General features: G+C 38.0%; 1 protein-coding gene across 1 annotated transcript in view; it reads left to right on the top strand.

Moving 5' to 3' along the window:
• SLIT2 (slit guidance ligand 2) overlaps positions 1–19,203 on the top strand; it is a 194,954-nt gene that overhangs the window by 39,450 nt on the left and 136,301 nt on the right. The window contains exons 2-6 of the mRNA XM_043514071.1: positions 1,428–1,499; positions 5,825–5,896; positions 9,781–9,944; positions 10,516–10,527; positions 12,364–12,502. Of these exons, the coding sequence (XP_043370006.1) occupies positions 5,877–5,896; positions 9,781–9,944; positions 10,516–10,527; positions 12,364–12,502 (335 nt within the window). The 5' untranslated portion in view covers positions 1,428–1,499; positions 5,825–5,876. The remainder of the gene's footprint in view (positions 1–1,427; positions 1,500–5,824; positions 5,897–9,780; positions 9,945–10,515; positions 10,528–12,363; positions 12,503–19,203) is intronic.

Genomic DNA, 19,203 nt, shown 5'->3' with positions numbered 1-19,203 from the left:
CGTCAAGGGTAACATTTCATGCCATTGTACTAATTTAAATGGCTTTGATAAATTGTTCCAGAGGTTAGAGAATAGTACTAAAGATATATTTTGCGTCTTTAAAATAAAAAGGCTATTAACATAATTGTTAAATGAAATTAATTAGTTAAAATCAAAAGAGTTCTTAGGAACATAGGTTTAAAGGAAAACACATTGCAGTACAAATATTGTGCCAAAATGATTAAAAATGTATTCAGGAAATTATATTTTGGTTTTAGTTTCTAGTAAACAGAAACGCTGTTCCAGTATAGTGTTTCTGTTTACTAGAAACTAAAAAATAAATACATATGAAACTTCAGAGGCAATGTAAAAGTTGCTATATTACAATGAAAAAAGATGTAATGATTTCTTATCCAAGTAAAGAGTTACCACAGGTTCACAAAAATCTCTGAAAGTGCTTTAGTAAAAGCCTTACTAGCTCTGATAGGTAGTATGTAATGAGAAACACAAGGGGCAAAGTTCATTTGTATTATGCTCATATTCTTAGTATTGTTCAGCTGTGTAGAAACGTGGATTTCGTATCTGAGTGGTTGTTAATTTCAGAAAAGTGTGTATCTTACTTTTTTCAGAGGGGTCATGTAGTATGTACTATATTAATGTTTTGAGTTGAAAAAAGTAATAACATCCTTCAGAGAAACAATTGTAAATTTTTCATAACTTAATATTTTAAGATTAATAATGTATGGGATGGCATTGCTGAGTTTTATTTCCAGAATTCAAGTGCTCTTTATTACATCCTATCTGCATATAATTACAAAGAACACAAACTATGCAAAAATCATACACTGAACGTTATTGCAGAACAAATGTTAGATATATTTGAAGCAGAATTAAAGAATGTAACTAAGCAAATGTGTATGCCTAGGACAATATTGTTTCTTCATTTCAAACAATTCTAGAAGGAAACTGCCTTTGAAAAACTCTAAAAGTGGTCTCTCTTGCTCTTTCTTGCCAAGGATAGTGAAATTAACATGCAGCTGGTCTTCTCTGATAAATGGATTCTGTTAGGTCACTGAGGGGATGCATGTGACATTAAGTGATTTACAGTCCTTTACCTTAATGAAATTGTTTCAGAGAGATGACGCTGAGAGCTTTTAATGGATAGCTTTTCTTGATGTAATGAAATTGCATTCCTTTGGCATTTAATATAAGGTGCAGTTATTATTTACTGGAGCTTTCCCAGAGCTGCTGTTTTACGCAGACAGTTCAGAACAAAAAGAGATTTCAGTGGCAGCATCAAGGCCAGAATGGCGTGTGATATTCTTAAGCAGATGAGTGTATTTGTGAGAGCGTTTCAGTTACTGTGGCCTAGCTACACAGACCCTTTAGGAGGCTTTCTTACACAGCGTTCATCTCTTTTACGTATACCCTCATAATCTATTTAACAGGCAACTGGATTACAACCAGATCAGCTGTATTGAAGATGGGGCATTTAGGGCTCTACGTGACCTGGAAGTGCTGTAAGTACTGCTTGTATCTCTTACTTTTAACTGGAGCTCAGTATCTAGGGAGTACTAATGTAAAAGCTTATCTGCTAGCTGCAGTTTGGTAACAAAATGGTCTAGTGAAAAGATTTCTTAAAATAATCCACTATGATGTGTTGTAAAATGGTAAATATATGTATAAAGACATATTATTTTGCTCACCCAGAAAAGCATTTCACAAAATAATCAGATGACATGTATTGTAAGAAAGAGACACTTCCTGAAAAGAAAGTACTAATGCATCCATTTATTTTTATGAAATATTTTTCATTGTTGAAGTGCTACACACTTTAATATTGCTTTTGTTATGAAATTTGTTGTAGATAACCTCTATCTGCCTGTTTATCTATCTATATCAAAATGATAAATACATTGAATACATTTGTGATAACTGTTTTCATTAAGCTACTTTTTCAGTAAACAGAACCATGATATCTGCTATGGAGCCTGTCCATTCATTATTAAATGCTTTACAACTGATTTTTTTTATACACAACATATTTATGGCATTGATTGAAGGGTTGGGATGCATGTTGTCTTGCTTACTTTTTTCTCATGTTGAAATTGCTGTCAAATGAGGATAAAGGTAACAAAATAATCTACAATGACCCTTGACTGAAAATAGTAACTATGATGAGTAAAATGTCTAATTCCTAAAGAATTTGAGGCACAGGGTACATTCTTCAAATATTTCCTCCGTCAATCAAAGTGTCACATTCCTTGGTTACTTTTATACATTTAAAGAAAGCAGGAAACTTTTTTTTCTATCAATAATAGTGCTTCTCTGGATGTCGTTTTAAATCACCCTGACTTCAAACAACTTGGAAACCCAATGCTAAATTTAAATTGGTGGGGGGGGAGGGAGCTTTAAGTCTTAACTTAATTTTTGTTAGTAATTATGTAAAATCAAGAAGCTTTTCTGAGAACACACATTATCTTTTTATGAATAGAATCCAAAGGATAAAATGTGAGCAACTTAGGGAAAAGGTGGCAGTTATTCAGCAGCTATTGAGCTAATCTATGATTGGATAGCTATGGCTCTTTGTTTTTAATTTTTAACATTTTATCACATTTCTTGGTTTTAAGTCATTAGAGTCAAGTAACCAGATAACTCAAATGTTGTGTTCTCTTTTTTAAAATGTGTTAAAATATGCTGCTTATTTGATATTAACACATGTGACTGGTAAAGTGCAAAAATGGGTGGTTTGTCAGCATACCTGATGTACTGTGTGTGATTTTTATCCACACTTTCCAAGGAACTCACCTGTATCACAGGGTAACTTATATTTTCACAGTGCTGGTTAGGGCAGTTATCATGTTACCTTATTTTAAATATATTGCCTCTTTTAATAGTGCATTTTATATATGTCCAAAAGAAATGAATTTTGAATGTGTATTTTAATTAAATCAAATATTATTACTGCTGCTTTACTACCATTATTTTTACTGCTCAAATATGGTAAAAATTCCCATAGACTTCAATGGTCACGGAATCAAAACCATACAAATTATTAGTATTGCACCACAAAGGCAGGTAATCATGCAGTGTTTTGTGCCTGAATATATATATATATATATATATATATATATACATATATATAATATGTTATTACCATGAGTTAAATATGTAAATAAAGTGTAATCTTGAATTAAACCATTTGATTTGACAAACAGTATTATAGAAGAACTTAAATTACAAACAAGGTCGAAACAAATATGTTGAATGGAACTGTAAATTGCACCTTCACAGCAGCCATATTGTCTAATAAATAAATAAAAGTTTAAAAAAAAAAAGCCGACGACATTCAGGTCAGTCAATAGCCTAATGTACATTGAATAATTAGCAACGCTAAATATATTAGTTTTGCATTTGATTGTATTTATTCTGTCTGTATTAATACTGTGCGTGGAATGTGTATCTTCTATCAACATATAAGTGTATAATAGAGCCTTTAGTATGTCTTGTACCCTGATTCAATCATGTTTTAAAATTTTTTGCTAAAGTGACAGGTCTTGTACAGTTCTAAAAAAAAAATAACTTTCCACCATTTAAATACTTTGGTAACATTGAGGTGGTTCAGAGGTTATTATAATTAAAGGGATGCAGTCAACATGAAATCTAGACAATTTAAAAGAAGAGTTAAAAGTAGTTTCAGGTGTTACTAAATTACTATTTCAGGTATCACTGGCAGTGAATCCTCCAGAAAATTTCTATGACTTTCAAATTTCCTATTTTTTAAAATGTTTTTCTTTCTGCTGTAGCTGTGTGACTGAAGCAAATGGGGGAAACTGACTATGCAGGTGTGATCCTGGCAATTCACACAATGCTGTTAAGTTCAAAGAGTAAACAAACTGCTAAAATAGAAACAGAATTTTGGGGGTTATGTGTAAGGAGGTGAAAATATTTCAGATAGAAGTATGATTTTTTTTTAAGTTGGCAATGTCCCTTTAATGAAAGCCACAGATTTGGTTTAGATGGAATTGTTCATGGTCTAATCCATTAAGTTACTACTAGCTACTGTTTTGCTGTACTCCAGCAAATAAATCCATATAATTAAATTGGTGCAACATAAGGGGAATACAAGAACAGTCAAAGAAAGAAATAATGAGTTAAATAACCAAGCACCAGAAATATAATAGTGTTTATAAAATCTGTCCTATTTAAGTAGTATCAGAACTACATAAATGCTCACTGGTTTGCGTTTCCTGTTTTAAAAAGGTGTACCTTGGAAGTCACCCATTAATAAGTCATGCAGGAAGACTCATAGTAACTGTATATTTTTCATCTGGACATTGTGAAAGAGAGTCATATAAAGACCTAACGTGATCATATCACCATTTTAGACCCTTTTCTGGCCATCTCATCTTTGCACTAGCCCTATGCAAAATGTCATTTTTTTCAAGTTGGACACATGTCCTTATCTTTTTTTCCTTTCTTCCTGATTCTGCTCCTCTTTGGTTTCTGTACCCGTCAGGGCACACAGAGGAGTTCCCTTGTGTGTGGATGAAGAGAACAGTAGAGAAACCAGTAAGCACAGTGTGGTAAATTTGCAACACATTGCACCAAAAATTAACTCGCATAGCTACCATTAAAGCTAATTGGAAGTGCTCAACCTGATTCCATTCATGGTGCTGGCAATTTACCCATGTGTGTTTCAGAAGTACTTTGTACTTTTAATGCAAAAGTCTTGAGAAATGAGCACAAATTATGCAAATGATGCTTCATGTTTTAAAAAAATACAACTGAAACACTTGCTTTTTTCAAGAAGGAGCGCAAAGATTTAGCCAATGGAATTCTCAGTCCATTAGAGTTGAGTAGTAAAGCACAAAATAACATTTTGAAAATGAACTTCATGCTGTTCAAATGAACAAGACAAAATGTAAGACAAAAGTATGGGGGCATATTAACTCTTTAAATCATATTGCTCTCTTCCTTGTTCTGGAGTCAAGCTTGTCTTCTTTTTATATCAAACCAAATGTAATAAATGAAAGATATTTCATAAAGTTTTCATACATTATTACTCGTTATCTTTGCAATTAATGAATGCTAAGACAACTCTGTGCTAACCAAGTATTTATTTACTTAGATGTATTCACTGTGCCTGTGCCATGTTATAAGCACATTGCACAACATACATAGAACTATTCTGGTAAAATATTAAGGCTCCCAAGAGGTCCATACCTTATACATAACAAGCCACCTAAAATCATCATGCAACTCTCCATGGCAACTACTAACCCCATCTCCCACATAGCCCAGTAAGCCCTCGGGTCATCCTTCCCAGGAAAACTTGGGCCAGGTGGATCTTGCAGCATGTCTTCGAAGTCATCACATCTGGGTCCTGAGGAACCAGAGAGTGAATTGAATTCCAGAACCAGGGATTCCTCTCTGAGAATGTCCTGCCACCAGCTGTCTCCTGCTTTATACTAGGATGGCATTCCCATCTTTAATACCTCAGATGATCTCAACATCTGCTGTGACTGGATAGGGAGACAGCCCCTCAGGTAGCTAGGGTTTGAATCACTTGGGACATAAGGGTCAAATGCCAACACTTCATCTGGAATCCATTGGCAGACAAGGCGGCTCACATGGTATAAATGCACAGGTGTAAACACTCTTTTCCTGAAATCCCGATTTTAAAGAGCAGGCCCCTACATTCTGCACTAGCTGTATTTACTGCAAAATCATAGCAAATTTGTATCTCAAGTAATACCATCTGATTTTCTTCATAAATTTTTGGACAATATCTGGAATCCTGATAACTACAGCATGCTAAGTTGAATCTTTTTGTGTTTTGCAGCACTCTCAACAATAACAACATCACTCGACTTTCAGTGGCAAGTTTCAACCACATGCCCAAACTCAGAACCTTGTAAGTAGTCCCGATGACAATAGCTGTCTGATCTGTTAATCTAGTGTGTTCATCACTTCACTGTTTCTACACAAGTTTTGCTAGTGGTTCTAAAAAGGCATCTAGATGGATTTGTGGGCAAGAAAGGGGAAAGTGCAACTCAACGATCTCTAGATTGAGATCTACTCCAGCAGCATAACAGCACTATGTGAGTCAGTTGCAGAGGGATCTTCGAGGTGAAATTAACAAATACCCCAAGCCAAGGGCAGTAAGTGAGACCCATGAACTAGAAACCCTTTTGTCAGTTATGCAGGGTGTTGGGGCCACTGGATCCACAGAAATGCAGCTGCCATGGCCATTTCTCTTTCCTGCCACAAATTGCAGCAATGCTCTCCATACCATACATGAGTTTCACCATCTACAGAAGAAGGTGGAGACTATTCTGCACATTATAATTATATCTAAAAATAGGTGCTTTTGAAAGTGAACAAAATTGTTTTACTTTGAGTTATTCAATAGGTCACATTTCATTTAAGAATATGGAAGAATCTTTGATTGGCTGTCAGATGTGATAAATGGGAAATCTTTATGCTTTTATGACTGCACTGCTAGCAGACCTAATTAAACTAAACTGGCTCTCCAACATTCTTTGTAACAAAAAATTATAGCATCAACTGGTAGTGCTGTTATAATTAAGGTTGTGTCAGCATTTACATTAAGTCCCCAATTTTTAGCAGTTACGACTGAAACATAAGCATATGCTTCAGGCTACTAAAATGAAACAAAGAAACTGTTCATGCAAGTTCTAGCCTTTTTTTAAATTTATGCAAAAACTAAGGATTGCCTTTTTTAAAACATGCAATTGTTTTTAAATTATACTAATTTATTATTATTATTATTATTATTTTATTATTATAATTAATAATATCATATTTTAGGACCTAATCCTGAGCTCCCTCTCCAGGCAGAACTCCCAAAGGAAGTGAAAGATGAGCAAAATTGAAAGTAAATGGGATGCTCGCTTGAAAACAAAAAAAGGTCGATATAGGCCCATGGATAGTACTTGTATAACCCAAAATGACCTTGATTTCATTTATTTTTATTTATTTTATTCTTTTATATGGAGGCCATTTTGGAAATCAATGGGCGTAGTCACCTGTGTAAAATTACTCAAGTAATTTTTCAAGATCAGGTCCTAGGTTCGTCCAATGGTGGTTAAACTGTGTGGTCCATGGACTGCAAGTGGTCCAGGTTGTATTTATAATGTATTTGACTGTGCACTTAGGGTTGCCAGGCATCTGGTTTTCGACCAGGTTTAGGGTGCAGGCGCTTACCTCATGAGGCTCCTGGTCAGTGGCTCAGCAGGCTCCTTGCCTGCCCTGGCTTCACGCAGTTCCCAGAAGCAGACAGCATGTCCCTGCGGTCCCTAGGTGGAGGGGCAATTAGTGTGTGCCGGCTCCGCAGCTCCATGGTCAGGAACCATGGCCTGTGGGCACGGGCAGCACGCAGAGTGGCCTGGCCCATCCGCCTAGGGGGAGCAGGACATGCTAGCTGCTTCCAGGAGCCCATGGAGCTAGGGCAGGCAGGGAGTCTGCCTTAGCCCCGCTACACTGCTGACCGGGAGACGCCTGAGGTAAGCGCCTGAACTCCCTCCCACACCCCAACCCTATGCCCCAAGTTGGAACCCCCTCCCGCACCCTAACTCTCTCCCAGAGTCTGCACACTTTACCCCCTGCTCCAGCCCTGAGCCCCCTCCTTCACCTCAAACCCGTCATCCCTGACCTCACCCCAGAGTCCACACTCCAGCTGGAGCACCTTCCCACACCCCAACGTCCTGTTCCAGAACTGAGCCCCCTCCTGCATCCAAACTCCCTCCTGGACCCCACACTCTGCACCCCAACTCCCTGCCCCAGCCCTAAGCCCCCTCCGGCACCCCAAACCCCTCATCCCTGGTCCTACCCCAGACCCTGCATCCCCTCTGGCACTGCAACCTGCTGTCCCAGCCCTGAGCACCTTCCCTCACTCTGAACCTCTCGGCCCCAGTCTGGAGCCCTCTCCTGCACCCCTAATCTCCAACCCCACACTAGCACACCTCCAGCCAGAACCCTCTCCCACACCTCCAGCCAGAGTCCTCACCCCCTCCCGCACCCCAAACCCCTGCCAACCCCGTGAAAGTGAGTGAGGGTGGGGAAGAGCGAGTGATGGAGGGAGGGGGGATGGAGTGAGTGCGGGCAGGGCCTCAGAGAAGGGGCAGGGCAGGGAAGGGCTGTTCGGTTTTGTTCAATTAGAAAGTTGGCAACCCTATGGATACCTGAAGGCATAAGTGTGTATTGGTTTAATAAATACCTCACTATATACATTTACTTAAACTTTATTTCAACTTCTTAAGCACAAGTAGCATTTAGGCAATAGACTATAAGAGTGATTTTAGGCTTTTGCAAACTTGCATAAAGATTTTTGTGGGATGGTTCATCTTAAAATTTATTATATAAACAAAAGAAAGTCAACATGGAATGTCCTCCATCATAACTGTGACATTTAGCTGTAAGAATAAATAGCCAGAGGACAATTCAAAAGAGAGATTTGTCACTCTAATCCCACTTACACTGATAATACACGTGTAATTGCATTGCCTTCAATGGAGTTACTGTTGCATTTGCACTGATGTAAGCAAGTGCAGAATCAGACACTATGTCGTTACTCAGTGGTGGCTATGTATTGCTTGTATCATATTGTATGCTGTATCTCTCTGCTACAATACCCACACATCATAAAAATAGTTAAGGAAAGTACATCAGTTTTAACTTTAATTGTTAGTCCTCTGTGAATGGAAATAACAATCAATTAAATCATCTCGCTTTTGTTGGTTGTGTCCACAGCTTTGATGTTACTTGAATGGGTTTTTAGTGGGTTAATTAGCTTTCTCGGCTGAGTTCTATTTTTTTAATATCCATTACAATTGTTTGCTTAGAACTGAGCATATTAGCTAAAAAGGACTAAAATGATATTACTCTGTTATGGATGATTCTGGGAGTAAGGTTTGATTTATAGATTTGAATGTCCTTTTCTTTTAGTTTGAAAAAAACATAAAACCCAGGCTGAAGTAATTTACCTAATTTAGTGAATACATTTGTCTGATATTTTATCAATGGCAAAGTGCTTTTTGGCACTTGGCAAGGAGCCATGATCTTGTGTAGGTCTCTGCCAACAGAGAGGCAACCTACCTAATTCCTTCACTCACTGCCATTTGGTCTTTTAATTTCAGGCATTGCTTTGAATATGGGTCCCTAGGAGCCAAAAGCAGTTAATCCCCTTTTCTGTGATTAAACAAAAGGAGTGAAAATCAGGAAGGGATGTGAAAGAAGGTGTTTTATATTGCATTATTATTCTGTCTTCAGCAGCAAAATGAATATGACCTGCTAAAAGGATTTTGCAAGTAGTTTCTATAGAGACTAATAACAGCCAGACTTACTGATATCTCTAATTGGAAGCCAAATCTTTTATTAACTTTTTTTGTTCCTCAGTATATTACTGTGATAAACCAGTTTACTTTAGACTTTTTTGATTTATTGGCCTTCTGTACAGAGCAAAGCTAAATAATTCAGAAGTTGTTTTCAAACTCTGGTGTATCTCTTTTAGGAGAGAGGGAAGAAACTGTAGATACTCAATTTTGTGATAGCAAACCTAGTTTCTTATTAAACTAATTAGACCAACCTAAAAAGTAGCCTTTTTGCTACTTAAATGTTAATAAATAAAGCTACATGACTCTCCAGCTTCAAATGAAAAATTTAAAAGATCGATTCCTCATTAAGGACTTCTTATTAGTAAATCTTCCAGATCTGTAAAACTCTGTCACTCAGGTTTTTTGCTAATTTAAACATATTGACTTGTTTCCTCTCATTCAGTCGACTTCACTCCAATAACCTCTACTGTGATTGCCACCTGGCCTGGCTATCTGATTGGCTGCGGCAGCGACCCCGAGTTGGCCTGTACACACAGTGTATGGGCCCATCCCACCTGAGGGGACACAATGTAGCAGAGGTTCAAAAACGAGAATTTGTCTGTAGTGGTAAGGAAAACAAATTCTGCAACAGAGCTCTGATTTAATGCATGTTTAACACAAGTTTAACAGAGATTGTAATGATATGCGCTGTATGCTGTTTCTAGCTCTATAGAATTTAAACATCTTCTTTCAAAACCTGTTCAAGTATTTTGATGATATACATGGGTCTAATATGGGTAACTGTGTTCCTATGTATTTTATGTAAATGATTCATATATATATATTCACACACATAAAATACATAGAAACACTATATACACTATATACATACTTTTCTAAAATCAAATTTTTGGTGTTGGGTGGCTATGAAAATGAAATCTAAACATACATTTTGAGACCATCAGGAAGCTTTCTATATGGAATGACTCTCTGTTCTTTTTAATTTACAGGCTCTGTGTTCCCTACTTCAGTATTTTCCACAGTTTTCATAAACTCCCCACTCCCAAAAGAACCCCTTTTGGAATACTATTTGTATACTTTAGCAACTCTGGTTGTTTTCTGAAGTGAAATAATGAAATGACTAACAGTTCAGTACTAACCACTTTTTCTTTATTCATTTTTTCCCCTTTATTCATAGATGAGGAAGAAGGCAAGTTCATGTTTCTTTTTTTAATAGTTTTAGACTTGGATTGAAAAATACCTGTAAACTTTAGTTAATGTTTCTGGTTCCCCAGATTCTTAAGAACAATAGCATATGTACAACTGTACCTGCAATATTTAGGCCTTGATCTGCAAGTTTTACCATGCAGGCAGACCTTTGTGTCCAGCAGAGCCCCATTGATGACGATAGAACACCACACAAGCACCAGCATCCGTCCACACAAAGCTTGTAGGACTAAGGCTTAATGAGTGCATTGCTAACTTGAATGTAATGCCTCCTTGCTACACAAATTCTGCCTTTGGGTGCATGTGCAGGGATCCCAGTGGAACCCTGTTCGTACACCTGAGAATTTGTCTTTAAGTGCATATCTGTGAACATTCCCATTGTAAATCCCTATTTTGGGGGATTTATAACTTTGCACCTTGATATACATGTCTTAGCCCTGGATCAATTTATTTTTATTTAATAAAATCAATTTGAATATTTTTTTACATTTGGAGTGTAACAACAGTAGCGTAGGTATATTAGTTTTAGTTGCCTGTTTGCTCTCTTGTAACTCCAGAATAATGCTGAAATTTAGATATTGTAAACTGCTATCTCAAAAGGCAAGTCTTTTTTGTTAGTGTAATTTGAAAAATGGATCAAAGTCTGAAATACTGAACATGCAGAGCAATTAATTTATAACTGCGAGTAGAGCAACTTTCTAGGTGAAAATATGACATTAGAGAATAGAGAAGGACATTAGTCTTAAAGTCATGATTCCAAAGTGGGCCATCAAATTATTTTCTGTGGGTTGCAAAATTTTCCCCAACTTTCAAAAACAAAAACAAAAAAAGCTCCCCAGTTTCTCACCCTCCTGAATTTAAATAGCTACCGTAATTAAATTTACTGACTATACTAGGGGATGTGCAATTTATACATTTTCAGTAATACGTATAAATTATACTTCATGATCTACTTTCTGAATATTAAATTTAAATGTAGTGAATATAAATGCCAACCTTGATAACATAGGGCACAATGAATTTAGAAACTATTTAATTATGAATTACATCAACATGAGTCAAGATGAGGGGTGATCAGGATTTTGTGGGGGTATCTTTGCATTTTTGGCTGAAATAACACAGAGTCAAATCTTGATTCCATGGAAGCCAATGGCAAAACCCCCATTGAACTGTACTGAGCCAGGGACTTCACTGGAAATGCTTTTGGATTCTGGGTATGTAGTCACAGGAGAAAAAAAAATCTGCATCGGGTATATAATATATACATTGAAAGGTAATTTTTAAATAAGTAGTTATGCAATAGAATAATTTACCTGCTCAGGGGGTGTTTTGGTTTTTGTGGGATGGTTCATTCATTTCCATTAACAATTTTTATTTAATACTATCATAAAACAAAGGAAATAAATCAATAATAGTAAGACATATTTAAACCCACAAAAGAAAAAAATATATGGTTGAAAATCTTGGCTGATGCTGTATCTTCAGTGCATTTCATTTTGCCCAGATATTTTTGTGCAACAAGCTGTTTTTGGAACACATGAATGTTAACCAAGCTAAGAAATTTATGAAAGCAAGAGTTAAAGCTGTAAATCTGAATTTTCTCTTCCATGCTCTTCAAGTTAGTTCAACATTTAGGTATTATTCAGATTAATTAATGTAACTCAAAGTAACTGATTTTGTAGCCATGTTTATTTTAAGAGCTCTGTCTGTTATTTTGTAAGAAAGGGAGAAATAGGATTGTTCAGTGTTGGAATGATCTCGAATTCTTCTATTTGACTATTCTGCAGTTTTAGAAGAAGCAATTTGTTTTCTATTCCAGGTCATCAGTCTTTTATGGCTCCTTCCTGCAGCGTCTTGCATTGTCCTACTGCATGTACCTGTAGTAACAACATTGTTGACTGTCGTGGGAAAGGCCTTACTGAGATCCCAACCAATCTTCCAGAAACTATTACTGAAATGTAGGTTTTCTTGCTTTTTTGCCATTAACTTGCAGAAATGTAGTGTTCCCTCTATCTACTTGCATTTATTTGCTGTGGTAAGTAGTATACTGTATGGGAAGAGTGTTTTGGAATGTACCAGAAATAGATATATTTGGTGTGTAGGAAACCATTTGTTATAGTCTTGTATTTTCAGTTATAGGTTCATTACAGGGACACTAGTCACAAACTGTTTTTAAGATTGCAATCAGAATGGTCTTAAGATGGGGTATAAATGATGTGTTTTCTACACCTAAGTAGCCTTTCAACACAGACAACACACCACAACCTTACCTTTGCCTCGTTGGGTGCCTTCCTTCAGTCATCGCTTCTAACAAACCTCCTATTCCCAGTGCAATAAATCACTACACCAAATATCCACAGCCAGTTGTGCTGGGAATAAGTAGCTGGTAAAGGAGTATCCTCAAAAGGGCGAATTTAGAGGGCAGATTTAAGGTTGAGGAATGTGGTCTGTGTTGTAGTCGTAGTAGCGATAAAAGATGTGTGTATGGGGGAGGAGTATATAGTATGTACTGTTAAGGTGGCTTAACTTTTCATATGTTATAAAGGATGAGTATTTTTGGAATATAAAACTACTTTTAATATCAGAATTTGGTTTGTATGAATACACATGCTGTATAAATTACAAAACTTAATTCAGTTGGCTGACACAGAGTCATCATAGAATATCTGGGTTGGAAGGGACCTCAGGAGGTCATCTAGTCCAACCCCCTGCTCAAAGCAGGACCAATCCCCAACTAAATCATCCCAGCCAGGGCTTTGTCAAGCCTGACCTTAAAAACCTCTAAGGAAGGAGATTCCATCACCTCTCCAGGTAACGCATTCCAGTGCTTCACCACCCTTCTAGTGAAAATGTTTTTCCTACTATCCAACCTAAACCTCCCCCACTGCAACTTGAGACCATTACTCTTTGTTCTGTCATCTGCTACCACTGAGAACAATCTAGGTCCATCCTCTTTGGAACCTCCTTTCAGGTAGTTGAAAGCAGCTATCAAATCCCCCCTCATTCTTCTCTTCCGCAGACTAAACAATCCCAGTTCTCTCAGCCTCTCCTCATAAGTCATGTGTTCCAGTCCCCTAATCATTTTTGTTGCCCTCCTCTGGACGCTTTTTAATTTTTCCACATCCTTTTTGTAGCATGGGGCCCAAAACTGGACACAGAACTCCAGATGAGGCCTCACCAATGTCAAATAGAGGGGAACAATCACGTCCCTCGATCTGCTGGCAATGCCCCTACTTATACAGCCCAAAATGCCATTAGCTTTCTTGGCAACAAGGGCACACTGTTCACTCATATTTAGCTTCTCGTCCACTGTAATCCCTAGAAAAGTCCTTTTCTGCAGAACTGCTGCCTAGCCATTCAGTCCCTAGTCTGTAGTGGTGCATGGGATTCTTCGGTCCTAAGTGCAGGACTCTGCACTTGTCCTTGTTGAACCTCATCAGATTTCTTTTGACCCAATCCTCTAATTTGTCTAGGGTCCTCTGGATCCTATCCCTACCACTCCTCCCAGTTTAGTGTCATCTGCAAACTTGCTGAGGGTGCAGTCCACACCATCCTCCAGATCATTAATTAAAATATTGAACACAACGGTCCCCAGGACCGACCCTTGGGGCACTCCGATTGATACCTGCTGCCAACTAGACATGGAGCCATTGATCACTGCTCTTTGAGCCCGACGATCTAGCCAGCTTTCTATCCACCTTATAGTCCATTCATCCAGCCCATACTACTTTAACTTGCTGGCAAGAATACTGTGGGAGACCGTATCAAAAGCTTTGCTAAAGTCAAGGAATAACACGTCCACTGCTTTCCCCTCATCCACAGAGCCAGTTATCTCGTCATAGAAGGCAATTAGATTAGTCAGGCATGACTTGCCCTTGGTGAATCCATGCTGACTGTTCCTGATCACTTTCCTCTCCTCTAAGTGATTCAGAATTGATTCCTTGAGGAGCTGCTCCATGATTTTTCCAGGGACTGAGGTGAGGCTGACTGGCCTGTAGTTCCCCGGATCCTCCTCCTTCCCTTTTTTAAAGACGGGCACTACACTAGCCCTTTTCCAGTCATCTGGGACTTCCCCTGATTGCTATGAGTTTTCAAAGATAATGGTTAATGGCTCTGAAATCACATCCGCCAACTCCTTTAGCAACCTTGGATGCAGCACATCTGGCCCCATGGAGTTGTGCTCATTCAGCATTTCTAAGTAGTCCCGAACCACTTCTTTCTCCACAGAGGGCTGGTCACCTCCTCCCCATGCTGTGCTGCCCGGTGCAGTAATCTGGGAACTGACCTTGTTTGTGAAGACAGAGGCAATAAAAGCATTGAGTACATTAACTTTTTCCACATCCTCTGTCACTATGTAGCCTCCCTCATTCAGTAAGGGGCCCACACTTTCCTTGACTTTCTTCTTGTTAGGTCAAATGACCTAAAATAGTTTTGTTGTATTGCTCTACTGGCAAAACAGTTGTTCTTGCAAAAACTATTAACAGGTTATCCAATAACTAAAACAGAGCCACCAGACTCCATGATTTAAAATAGAAAAGCCACAGCAGAGGATTACTCTCCTGGTGCAGTACTTTTCCAGTAAGACCCTGTATAGGAAGTGAGATTTTAAAATGTATTCTGCACTGCATAAAAGAATGTACTTCTGATGTTTTCCACACATATCAGTAGAAGAAATATTTTTTAATTCTCCTTCAAGTTCATGTGTATGTGCATTCCACACTTGGTATCTGTGCGCCCAGTGCGTGGCCATCAGTATAGGTGGAATGGAGATGTGCAACACATCTTGAAGAACAGCAGTTACTGAACAGGTTAGTATCTTTTTTTTTTTAATAAAAAGAGGAAAACTCAGATGAAAAGAATATGAATTATTATAAACATATACTTGTTAACAATACAAGTTATTTTCTTTCAGAAGTATTAAAAAGAGAAAGTGAAAGATGTACAAGATAAGGGATCCATTTTCAATTTTGGGGAAGGGGGTTCACACGTAAAAATAGTTGTGAACACTCAGAAACAGGACACCCACAGATTTGCTTAACTATGCTCTGAGTAAAAATAATTTTTAAAAAAAGTGTTTACAGCAAATAGGTGGAGCAGAAACTACTGAGGCAATTTACATTGACCTTTATCCAACATGCTGCTGCAGTAAAAGTAACTGAATTTGCAGCACTCTCTGCAAGAAGAATATTTTTCAGTGTGTTAAAAATTATTTATACCGAAATATTTAGTTGAGTAGGACCTCACAGGAAGGAACAATCAGTTGCACACATACAAAGTGGGAAACGACTGCCTTGGAAAGAGTACTGTGGAAAGGGATCTGGGGGTCATAGTGGAGCACAAGCTAAATATGAGTCAACAGTGTAACGCTGTTGCAAAAAAAGTGAAAATCATTCTGGGATGTATTAGCAGGAGTGTTGTAAGCAAGAAAAGTAATTCTTCCACTCTACTCCACTCTGATTAGGCCTCAACTGGAGTATTGTGTCTAGTTCTGGGCACCACATTTCAGGAAGAATGTGGATAAATTGGAGAGTCCAGAGAAGAGCAACAAAAATGATTAAAGGTCTAGAAAACATGACTTATGAGGGAAGATTGAAAAAATTGGGTTTGTTTAGTCTGAAAAAGAGAAAGCAGAGAGGGGACATAACAGTTTTCAAGTACATAAAAGGTTGTTACAAAGAGGGGGAAGAGAAAAAAAAACTCTTAACTTCCTGAGGATAGGACAAGAAGCAATGGGCTTAAATTGCAGCAAGGGAGGTTTAGGTTGGACATTAGGAAAAACTTCCTAGCTGTCATGGTGGTTAAGCACTGGAATAAATTGCTTCGGAAGGTTGTGGAATATCCATCATTGGAGATTTTTAAGAGCAGCTTAGACAAACATCTGTCAAAAATGGCGTAGATAATACTTAGTCCTGCAATGAGTGCAGGGGACTGGACTAGATGACCTCTCGAGGTCCCTTCCAGTTCTATGATTCTATGAGCAATGAATGCCCTCAGCTAATAGCATTGGGCATTGGATCCCACTGTCAACATTTTCCATTTTGAACCGCATCTCTGGACAGCCTACATTTATACCCGTACATTTATACCCATACTCTCAGTGAGGAGAGAGGGGGGAAGAGAAGTGAGCTGGTTCCACCCATAATTCCCCCTGATCGAGCTTGTGGGCCCAGCAGCCCTGTCCATCCTCCATTCTGGGGGCAACACATGGGGCAGGAGGGGGAAGAGAGAGAATTGGGTTGGGTTCCATTCCTTCCCCACACCCCCCAGCTAACCTGTGGACCCAGCACATAGTTTTTTGGTATATGTAATATATTTAACCATAATTCCAGTATGTAGTCTTGTAACATCCCAGTGTTAACCTTTTTCCACAATGAAAAGTGATCCTTTATTCAGGGGTGAAAGTGGGCCAGTACGGTGTACTGGTAAGAAGATGGCACCAGCCTGTATGCAGTGTTTTAACATCACTGCCCTTTTTGCCTCCTGGCCCCCCAAGGCAGCCGACAGATGGGGAGGGGCAGTTTCCCCAGGGATGGCAATTTAAAAGATTCCTGGGCTCCTATCCACCACCTCCGCGACTGTGGCAGCGGCCAGATCCCCGGACCCTTTTAAATTGCCGCCGGAGCCATGGGCAGCAGGGGCCTGGCAGCGCAGATGGGCTGGCTGAGGGGGACTGACCCCAGAGCTGGCCCCCATACCAGTAAGAATTTAATATTACTTTCACCCTTGCCTTTATTCATATATTTTCTTAGCCAGTTTCAGATCCATGCCATGACTTTACTCTTTGCCCAGTGACTGCTTAGTTATTAGAGGCTTGTAAGGCTCTTGTAAGGGACCTGGGCTTTTTGAAAATCCAAATAAATTACAGAAAATGGTTTTCTCTTCACCATTATTTTATTGTCTCACTCAAAGAAATCCATTAAATTAGATTATTAAGTTCACAGAAGCTTTGCTGTTGTTTGTCTGTATTTCATCATGTTCCTCTAGGTGTTTTTATAATTCTGTTTTTAATTATTGTTTCAACTAGTATCCTCCTTGCACACTTTTTTGAACTGAGGGAGTTTGTAGGCCAGTAAGTCCATGTTTATTAGGGCAAGTTTGGCAGCATGGGAGATAAGACAGAAAGTTCAGGCTACAATACTCCTGGGTGTTTGGGAAGACTTGTTTGTGAAGAAATCATATGACATTTGTGTATCTAGTTTAATTGCCACGCCCAGTTTGGTGGCCTGCATTAATATCACTGACATTATTTTATTTATTTTTTAACATGCATACAGAATAGATGCAGTGAACGATTTAAGTAAACACCTGAAATTCTAGGTCTTGATTAAACTTGTCAAATAACATAAAGATAAGTAGCTTTAAAGAAATTATTCCAATAAGAGCATCCCTGATGTTTTTGAGTTAAATTATAAACTGAGATTTAATAACACCAAGATTTTATTTTTCTTATACATAATATATATGGAAGGCAGTGTTGCCTAGTGATAAGGCACTGGGTTGGGACCCAGCAGAGCTGGATTCTATTCCCAGCTCTGCCACTGGCCTCCTGTTTGGGCAAGTCCCTTTTCCTCTCTAAACCTCAATTTCCTCATCTGCAAAATGGGGATAGTGATACTGACCTTTATAAAGTACTTGGAGATCTACTGATGAAAAGCACTATATAAGAGCTAGGTATTGTTATTATTTATTATGTTTGTATCTACCTTGTTTTATATAATCAGATGACATAGTTTTAACATATTGCCATGTAAATTCTACACTGACACTTTTACATTTATTTCCAAGGGCATGCTAAATTAATCTGTTATCTAAATACTGTGCTGAAAAGAACTTTCGATAGAATACTAAACTGAATATTTGAAACTGACAGCTCTAAATCTGTATAATTTGTTATAAACTAGTTCCCTGTGTTAGCAATTAAGGAATTGCCTTTCTGCGCAAAGCAAAATAAGCAAATTAATGGATGTACTTTTGTCTGAGTGACCTTGGCTGTACCTTTTTGTGTGACAGGAATTGTTACAAAGGTTAGTGCTCTGCACCCAGCAAATTTCTTTCATCCTAAATCAGAGGTATGGCTATGTATTTTGTACCAAATGGCTCTGGGGTTGCTGCACGGTTGTTCTCCAGACAGCCCTAATACTTTTGGGTGAAAATGGCAGATGAATCTGACCTTTGGTCCCTTTCTAGCATCATAGAGCACAAGCCAACATTAAGTATGTAAGGCCCCAGTAAATCTAATTCCTAATTTTTATTATGTCTGTATATATTTATTTATCTGTCTGTATCAGTAACATCATTCCTGTTCATATCCAAATAAACTCGCACCACTAGAATATTATAAAGTGTGGTAAGTTCTTAAGCTTTTCTTTTCAGGTCCATTTCACTTAATGTGATTTTAGTTATTCTCTGAAATTTTAAATAACAAAATAATCTACTCTATACAAAACCGTTCCTCTGAATACTCTCCCCTAAGCATATTCCTGTAACTTTTGCATTCATATTAATTGCCAGAGAAGACATGTTTACAATAAACAACATGCAAAATATTCATAGATATGGGATTCTTGTTAGTTTCTTTCATCGCTTAACCGTCACTCATTAATGTAAGAAAATCATAACAATATTCACTTACCCTAAACAGTTTGATTTAACACAGTTT

This window comes from Dermochelys coriacea, chromosome 4 (genome assembly GCF_009764565.3).
Source record: "Dermochelys coriacea isolate rDerCor1 chromosome 4, rDerCor1.pri.v4, whole genome shotgun sequence".
NCBI classification, from domain to species: Eukaryota; Metazoa; Chordata; order Testudines; family Dermochelyidae; genus Dermochelys; species Dermochelys coriacea.
This window is presented reverse-complemented; position numbering and strand designations above follow the sequence as displayed.